Genomic DNA, 9,019 nt, shown 5'->3' with positions numbered 1-9,019 from the left:
TCGACTTTGCCGAGTGCCCGATAAAAAGCACTCGGCAAAGCCACCGGCACTCGGCAAAGACCCAGATTCCGGTAGTGGTAGTTCCCTATATATGTAGGTCAGGGCCACTCGTGTCAATTGCTAGCTCCACCTTCACATCTGGCACAACATCAAATTTTCATATATATATATATATATATATATATATATATATCCCGTCATGCTATCTCGGCATGCATGACATATAAGTGCATTCAACCTAGATTACAAATCGTGGCATGATGCGATAAATTGATCAAACTTTGGGGAAAATAGCATGCACGCACAAACTTATTACACATTTCGGCCATGCATATATATATAGCACACAGTGACGCCTCAATGACGAAGACTTAAAAGAGTTGCATTGCTTACAGATCCGCGCGCAGTACTCCTAGCCTTAACAATTAAATATCTGCAGCTATAGCGCCCCTCTCCATGGCACCCAAATTGTTTGATCTCGCTCTAGCTAGCTAGACAAGATCTCATCACGTACACACAAACACAGAAACGCAAGTCATATACTCTCAGCGTCTCTGTAGCTATATAATATATGCCCATGCATGCATTGTCGGTGTGTGCACCATATACCATACGCATATATAGCATCAAGAGGAGCCAGCCTTCTTGAGCATTCTCCAGCTTCCACCAGGATGGCTGCTCCTGATGCTATGCATGCAGGTGCAGCCCATACATGCATATGGCGCACACAGACACACACAAGTGTTCCTCACAGCATCGATCGTACGTCCTGGCCAGCATCATCTACGCACCGAACCCCATGCCGAAAGCCGGCGCAGCTGCCGCCCAGTAGTCTGCGGGGCCAGCGACCACGTCCACACCCACGTCCAGCGTGCAGCTCACCGGGACGAGGCACAGGCCCCTGCTTCTCAGATCCTTCTTCTTCTCTTCATCACAGCTTTCTTCATCCTGACCGTACCAGCACGATTAATTTCCAACATGTGTATAACCAATATATATACATATATTAATTCCTCTTTTAGTTTACATGCATGCATGAGAGAGAAATAAAGGAGCTGTGAATTGATCTAGCTGCATGATCGTCTAAGTAGCTAGCTAGTAGTACCTGCTCACCATCAGCAGGCTGCAGTCCGGCCCGTTTCTTTATTGCGCTGCTGTCATGCAGGAGCTGCACACGAGAGAGGCGTAGTAGTACATTATTAGTGAGATGCCAAAGACAGTTTTGCAATGATAACTAAAGATGTAAAGCTAGAGACAAGTACTGGGCCATGATTAACTTTCCCTGATGCCCTTTTTTTTTCTCCCTCTCTGTGTGTACGTATACATGCATATGTGTGCCAATATCAAATAGCAGGACTTTGTGACAAACTAAAGGCCGCCCGGCCCCTCTTTTTTTTTCCCTTTTTCTTCTGAACAAAAGCGCCTTTGTGCTTTACTTATTAACCGATCGATCGGTCAGACGATGCGTGCATGCGTGGGGTATAGATCCCCGTGCATGCATGGAACCGCACAGATTATACTGAGACTAATTGTGAGTAGATAATGATACCTGGCCAGGGTCTTCTGGAAATATGCTGTGCCTGCTTTCTCTCTGCGCCTATAAAAAAATATCAGAGAGTGATTAAAGGGAATCAGACACCTTTTTACGTACGGGTACGTATATATACATAAATATTGCATTGGTTCGCCAGGCATAAAGTTCCTGTCAATACTTTTATCGAAAGATCTCACAGAGATACGATGCTTTGAGTAAAAACCAGCTACGCTCTTATGCTTTTTCTATTGTTGTACTGCGCTTGTTATTATGCCTTAATTAATAATCTTGTCATGGCGGCAATTCTATGCTTATCTCTGCAGCAGACCGACTGCATTCTCAGTGGATGTGGGAATCCTTTTGTTCAGGGAAGGAGGATAAGCAATTATATTATGTCATGAGGACAGTCATAATGCAACAAACTGCAGAAAAATTCTATGCCTATTAATTTATATAGATAATACAAACTAAGTTTCAACGCATATAATTTCTACAGAATAATCTTTTATGCAATCACATGTTATCTCCCCTTCATTTATTACCTATAACATGTCTTAGTTCCCCTGTTGATATAGTTTCTTATTAACAAACCATTTCTTTATCTTTCTTCTTTTATTGCAGTGCCACATCACCTTTTTTTCACTTCACTAATAAACATAGAAACCTGTGTTTCTTTGGTTGGGAGTGCCCAGAGGCAACCAATATATTTTATTAATTACTGGCCAGTGCATCATGCATGTACAATACAACACAGATTAAAATTACCCCCATCCATCCCAGTATATAAACACATAACCATCTCTAGTTTAAAAACCAAGGAATTAATATATTTAATTCTCTAGCAACACTAGTACTGTTGTATCGTTGTACATATGTATTGAGAGAGAACGTCGTATATTATGGGAATAGAATAAAAAGTGGTTACGCCTTATATATACTGCAAAATTTATTGAAGGAATGCATGTGTAATGCAAAAGGTAGATTAGCTTTAAATCCTATGAACCACACATGCATGATGCGGCCTTAAGCCCAAATATGATCAGGACACACGCAAAAAAATATATCCTAGCTTCCAAGAAGATACAACAAGGTGTGTCAGTGTACCCACTTGTGATCTGGTCATCTGAAAAAGGAAAATCAATGCAAAAAATGGTACTGCGTGTACACGCGCCAATCTAAACATCACTTGTGTCAATAGCATTTGTTTCGTCCGGCGTTCATGTACGTACAATTGAGGAGAGATTCCTACGAGATGGTCAGACTATTGCTTCAAAAAAAAAACAATGGACACCCTCAGTATTACTGATGAAATTATATATTTGTATTACGAAAAAAAATGCTGCAGTATATGTCATCATATGTTTTGATTACTTTAGTAGTGATACACGCTAAGGTTGCAAAGAATATTCCATGCATGTGTTTCTCATTTAAACTTCATATATGCCTTTTCTTAATTCACATAATATTTTGCTTGTTGCAGTAAATTAAATAAAAACTCAACATCTTATTTATCAAAAAAAGTCAATTAAAATCATGTCTGCTATTATTGTATGGTTTATTTTTTTTTCAATCTTCATTCTTCACATATAATTGCTAAACTTAGTTGCATGCATGTTGTTTTTTGTATTGCCTTTCATAGTACGACAATTAGTGTAATAAGATCCTACTAAGACAAATGACTAAGGTTAAATTCAACTAAAGGTGGTCTTTCATTTGGGAATTAAAATAAATATATGGTCATGTGCAACACATGTCATCAAAAGAGTAAAGTAGTTTGTGCATTACTTGTTCATAGTTCCCGTAGGATGGATGTTGTCCATACATGATATGGGCATATCCAACTGCTTGATTTAATTAACTAGAACATGGAGCACTCCATTTTTAAAATAACATATCCCTGATAAAAGGACAACATTGAATTGGAATGGAAGTACTCATAAAACGGTGGGGGTGGTCAGTTAATTAATTACGCGTTGTGACTACAATGCAGCAATCACTTTTGTTGGTTAAGCACCATCCTAAAGTACTATGAGCCTTATATAGAGCATCTCCAAAAGTAGCTTAAATCAGTGTCATATCTTGAAATATAGGGCTCAACTTATAAAAACATCTCCAAAAGTGCGCTATATTACATTTTTTCGAAAAAATATAGGGCACGCGCCATGAAGTGACTCAAATATATTGCACTCTAGATTAGTGTCACATCCTTGTTTTCTATATTATCCTTATCCTTTCCTAAAATACATGATTTAGAGCTTAACTGTTGGAGCTCACTTTGTTTTTAGTGTGCTAAACACTTTAAATGATATCGTATTTTAAATTTTGGAGCACTATTATGGGACAACATGTTGGAGATGCTCTAATGCACTTAAAGCACGATGAGAAATGCCAGTTTTTATCTTATTCACCGTAGTTATAAAGGCTCATTAGTAAGTATGTTTCTATTTAGACCCCACTCAGGTTTTGGGCCCCCCACTCAAATTTTTGGCTGGATCCGCCTCTGGACCCACCATATGAATTTGGACCCCGAATGCAATAATCTAATCCCTCCCTACGATACCTTGGTATCCATTGTATGATTTGGATCCGAGAGCTACATAGGGCGTATATGTGCAAAGACTCTTAAGTCTTAACTAATTGGTTTCTATCTAAACATTTTTAAAACGAATCAGGAAAGAGAGAGCTACAGATTAAATTGATAAAGAAGAAGTCCCTAATCGTAACCGAGAAGACTATCTATCTCCTGTTGACCCGGTCATCACAAGGTACTCCCTATGGAGAGAGGGGGATGATGTGAGAGGGGGGTGAGAGAGAGATGTCCTGCTGGAACGTGATGTGCTCATGCATGAAGGCGCGCAGATACGAAAATGATGAGCAGGAGCAGCTGAGCTAGAGGTAACTGATTCAGCCAAACGCAGAGCATGCACTGCACCGAGATGGCAGGCAGGCGGGGCAGCGGTAGCCTGCATGGGAAATTGTGCAAGCAACGGGCATGCTCGCTGCCTGCTAGCTAGTACCATACGCCATATGCTAGCTGTGCATGCTTAGAAGAGTGATCGAGTCAAAGAATCCAGATAGAGCGGGGAGGAAGAGATGAAAGGGAAGCTGTAGCCATGCATGGGCTACAGTGGGGCCTGTAGTAGTACTACTACTCACACTAGCCTCGTGGAGCTGCTGATTCTGCTTGGAGCCGCCCCCACCTCCATTGCTGCCGCCCACGTACGGGGAGCTCAGAGCCTGGAGATACAAACATGTGTAGGTCAAGCAGCAAGTTACCACAAGTAAAAGTGACAGCACGTACGTACGTACGTACATGCATAGGCATGCATGCATGCAGAGAGATTAATTGAGGTACCATATGTGATGATCTACTGTCATCTAGGAAGATGAAGAGAGATCTAGCTAGCTACGTACGGCTATGGAGACAGAGAGAGAGAGAGAGAGACGACGACGTGCGGAGAAATGAAGGCTGTGGCTAGCGTGCACGGGGGCAGACACACGGCTACCTCCTTTCCAAAAAGGCACGAACTGCTGATGCATAAAACCAGGCTTCAAAGATCGCGTGCCACACATCGGGCAGATTAAACACACGCATGCAGCTTTAGCAGCAGCCTCTTTTTTTTACATTTGACCGCGCGCTACTGGTCACTTGCTTGCTATGCCACGTAAACTGTCATGTAAAGTACCGTTTTACATTGTATATTGTACTGTTTTTGGAACGAAAAAAATATAGTTTTACAGTAGTATATTTTGTAATTGTCACGACAATAGTTTGGATACACCATTCTAAATCACTGTACTATGCAAAAGCCGCCATGCCAAGAAAACTTTTTAGGCCGGGCGTGTTTATCAGCAAAGCTTTCTAAAACTAGAATACCATAGTATATTATAACTGGTTATAACATTAACACCGTATTTTCCTACCAGCTCAGTAAAACCAAAGTATTTCATGAAACTAGCACACATGTTTGGTTCTAAAGTACTGTTGAATACCAAACTAGGAGTATTAACGATTAGCCCAAAAAATACCACCTGAGTAAACATCAGCAACATGAACGAATCATGCTAAGACAAGAGCATTTTATTGGACAGAACAGTTAATCTATGCAATGGCAACTGGTTCTGGGTGAAACAGAATCGAAGGTCACATCGGTGTGTGTGCATGCAATAGCTTCGTTTATCTATTGCATATATTACTTCTCTGTATTAATTTATAGGTCAATTGACATTTATATATGAATATATAACTTTTATTATGTATATATATATATATCGTATATTTATATGTATGATAAAAAGGAATATATATTTAGAAAAGACAAAACAATCACAATAGAGGATGGTAGTGTAATATATAAGGGAGCTTAAAAGGTTTCAACTGATGTCTGAATAAGATTGAATTCCCTTCAAATTCAGAAGTGTTTCGCGTCGTGGCGCTGCATACATTATCACCACCTAAGCCTCATGCATATGTCTGACATGTATTAAGTGCGTGTAGCTCTGAAGCCGCAGCAAGTTACTGTAGACTGTAGCAAATAGATAGACTGTAGTATTGTAAAGCAGCTCTCCAAAAAGTGCTTGGTGTTAAGTGCACACAAGTGTGAAAACAAACAACGGAACAATTACATTGCATGCATGCAAGGCAATGCTTTATCTATGATCCTTGTACTGTGCTACAGTTTGAGGCCAGGGCTGCAGGCATGGGCACGCATGGAGAGAGAGAGAAAGATGGTGTGAGAGAGAAGAGCTGGACCTCAATTTGACTATGGAGGAATCTGATGTACCCAATGGCTTCAAGGAGTACAGACGCTGTGTCAGTCTGCCACCAAAAAAGAGAGAAAGAGGTTAGCCATGTCAGGATCTCGTTTTTGTATCTTTGTCTGTAAAAATGGATCTTCTTTTACATGATGTGTAGCTAAGCATCAGAGTTAGAAAGAAGATGGCAGCATGCAAAAGACAATGATGCTTAGCTGATTCCAGTTAATGGTGGTGGTGGGGGTAATTTGAGGACTTTTGGCAGGTAGTAGTCTTTTGATCCACTCCAACATATAACTGATATGAAAATCCCCAAGCATATATAAAACATAAACATTTCCGGAAACTCTCTTTCATTTGAGTTGTTCAACTATAGAATTTCATTTTCTGTGCCAAGAAAAACAGGTTGTATGTACTGTGTGAAGGACCATTTTCTCTTTTTTTATAAGAGCAGGGCTTACACATTTTCTATTGGAGGTAGGGGAAAATGCTTTTGATACATACTTGTACAAAAATGTCTTCTCATCAGCTAGTTTTTTTGTTATACAATGTCTCACCTATTACCTATATATGCTTCTATGTTCATTCTGTACACACTTGCACAATCAACTTTGGTTGTTAGTAATTAATGGATGATATAGGCTGCTAGCTATTTTATCTGGTGTATATATACAAGGTCTAATTGACAATTAAATACAGACAAGGAGGGGTTCAAAAGGGCAGTAGTTTATTAGTGAAATTGATTCAATAATTTTGTGATATATACCTTTCCAAACGGGGAGACAAGCTGGTGGAGAGCAGTTATTCGATCCCCTAGCTTCTCCTTCCTCACCTGGAGCAAAAGAACAAGCAAAAGATACTAAAATTGCCATCATTCCAACCCCTGCCAATCTCACACACTCTGCCACCCCACAATGATTCCATGACTGTCCATTTCAGCTTGCATGCTTCAAAGCACTCTAGCTAGCTGCTAGCGACGAGTCTGGAATGGTGGCCCATGCATGCATTGCATGCTCATGGGAGGGAGAGAGAGAGAGAGAGAGAGAGAGAGAGAGAGAGAGAGAGAGAGAGAGAGAGAGAGAGAGAGGGATGACCTTCACAGTAGATTGAGCCGGGGAGGGTTCTTGGGTCCTAGCCTTCTTGAAAGCTGATCCAGATACTGTACTGATGCACTAGTGAAAACACAGAAAGATAGAGCAAAGTCATTAAACTTTCGATTCCACGCGTCTAATTTATTTATTTACTGCTCTTATCAGATAGCATGGTCATCTATATATGTGAATTAGCACTTCCATATATATGTAGATTTAAAGTAACCAAATCACCTCTGCCTAGTTTCTCTCTCAGTCTCAGCAGCTAGGTAAGCTTAAAGAAAGGCTTTTTTTACTCTTGAGTACATTAACAATTAACGCAGCGTCGTCTAAAAGCAGGCACGATGCATATGCACATGGATAAATCAGCTTTGCATCCTCCTCCAGAGAAACTGAGACTAAAAAGGGAACAGCTTTGCATCCCTACCTCACGTGGTGAACTGCTACTGTTGTTGGAGAACTCCAGCATGTTGCTTCCGGGAGAGGTCGTCGTCGCTGTGGTTCTGGAAGAAGACCTAGGAGAGGACGCTTTCTGCTGCTGCTGGAGTACGCTGCTGCTTCCCCATGGCAACTGGATCTCGACATCACTTGTGCTGCTCCCATGGCTAGCCGCTGCGGCACCGTAGACGACGTAGCTGCTGCCGCCGCCTCCGGATTCCGAACAAATCGTAGTTGGAAACGCCATCTGCTGGCTTTCCTTGCTGCTAGTAATTAACAAATCAGCAACGTAATCAGAGGTTAAAATGGTAGCACAGTTTACTGTTAACTGAAACATGTTATCATTGTATATTTCATGCACCACCACACATGCAGTTTTTTTTTTAAAAAAAAACATTTCTTATTATCTGCGCCAGGAGGAACAAAGAGATGTTGTTGCCTGTCACACACACACACATACTAGAGATTTGAGAGAAGGAGAGAGGGGGAATAGACTATGCAGAGTGAAATGAATTACGTACTGTATGAGCTGGCTCCAAGAATCCGGCTGGCCATGGCTACTTGTGATGCTGGTGTCGTGCTGCCACGGCGACGTGCTGGTGGTGGTAGGCAGCGGGTAGTGGTTCGAGAGCAGCAGAGAGGAGAAGGATTGGAGAGGCGGCGACGACGACGAAGAAGAAGAGGGCGCGGCGGCGGCGGTGCTGCTGCTGGTGGTTGTGGACGGCATGAAAAGAGAAGCGTGGTGCTGCTGCTCAAAGGGGGGCCTCAGCAAATTATTCATGCTCCACCATCCATGGCTATGGCCTGCCTCCCCCATCTCGCGCACTAGAGCCGCCGATGATTTGTGGACGACTCCCCTATCCATATTCTCCTCCCTCTGATCCCTCCCTCCCTCCCTCTCTCTCTCTCACTGTCTCACACACAAAGCAAGGACGTGCAGGGCACCTATTGCTTGCCCTCCTCTCTCTCTCTCTCTCTCTCTCTCTCTCTCTCTCTCTCTCTCTCTCTCTCTCTCTCTCTCTCTCTCTCTCTCTCTCTCTCTCTCTCTCTCTCTCTCTCTCTCTCTCTCTCTCTCTCTCTCTCTCTCTCTCTCTCTCTCTCTCTCTCTCTCTCTCTCTCTCTCTCTCTCTCTCTCTCTCTCTCTCTCTCTCTCTCTCTCTCTCTCTCTCTCTCTCTCTCTCTCTCTCTCTCTCTCTCTCTC

At 42.0% G+C, this 9,019-nt stretch overlaps 1 protein-coding gene across 4 annotated transcripts; it reads right to left on the bottom strand.

Annotated features, from left to right (window-relative positions):
* Positions 1-270: 270 nt before the first annotated feature.
* LOC100216872 (uncharacterized) lies at positions 271-8,774 on the bottom strand. Of its 4 annotated transcripts, none has more exons than XM_035967756.1 (9): positions 8,340-8,774; positions 7,808-8,081; positions 7,384-7,461; positions 7,056-7,121; positions 6,288-6,353; positions 4,691-4,771; positions 1,550-1,591; positions 1,106-1,168; positions 271-948 (listed from the first exon to the last, which is right to left on the bottom strand). In XM_035967756.1, the coding sequence occupies exons 1-9, from the start codon at positions 8,681-8,683 to the stop codon at positions 784-786; spliced, it is 1,179 nt and encodes a 392-aa protein (XP_035823649.1). In that variant the 5' UTR covers positions 8,684-8,774; the 3' UTR covers positions 271-783. The 4 variants fall into 4 exon arrangements, with proteins under 4 accessions (XP_035823649.1, XP_008681289.1, XP_008681290.1 ...); XM_008683067.3 differs by having other exon boundaries at positions 1,550-1,597; positions 7,808-8,084; positions 8,340-8,770; XM_008683068.3 differs by having other exon boundaries at positions 7,808-8,084; positions 8,340-8,770.
* Positions 8,775-9,019: the final 245 nt, after the last annotated feature.

The sequence above is a fragment of the Zea mays genome, chromosome 5, assembly GCF_902167145.1.
Source record: "Zea mays cultivar B73 chromosome 5, Zm-B73-REFERENCE-NAM-5.0, whole genome shotgun sequence".
Classification (NCBI taxonomy): domain Eukaryota; kingdom Viridiplantae; phylum Streptophyta; class Magnoliopsida; order Poales; family Poaceae; genus Zea; species Zea mays.
The sequence above is the reverse complement of the archived record's forward strand: the minus strand, read 5'-3'. Positions and strand labels throughout refer to the sequence as shown.

Bases quoted from the DNA above. Each gene is read 5' to 3' on its own strand.
- LOC100216872 (XM_008683067.3), bottom strand. From the start codon at position 8,683: ATGGATAGGGGAGTCGTCCACAAATCATCGGCGGCTCTAGTGCGCGAG. The intron at 8,085-8,339 runs GTACGTAATTCA...GTTAATTACTAG, and splicing joins TCTTGGAGCCAGCTCATACA to CAGCAAGGAAAGCCAGCAGA. The intron at 949-1,105 runs GTACTACTAGCT...TGGTACGGTCAG, and splicing joins AGCCTGCTGATGGTGAGCAG to GATGAAGAAAGCTGTGATGA.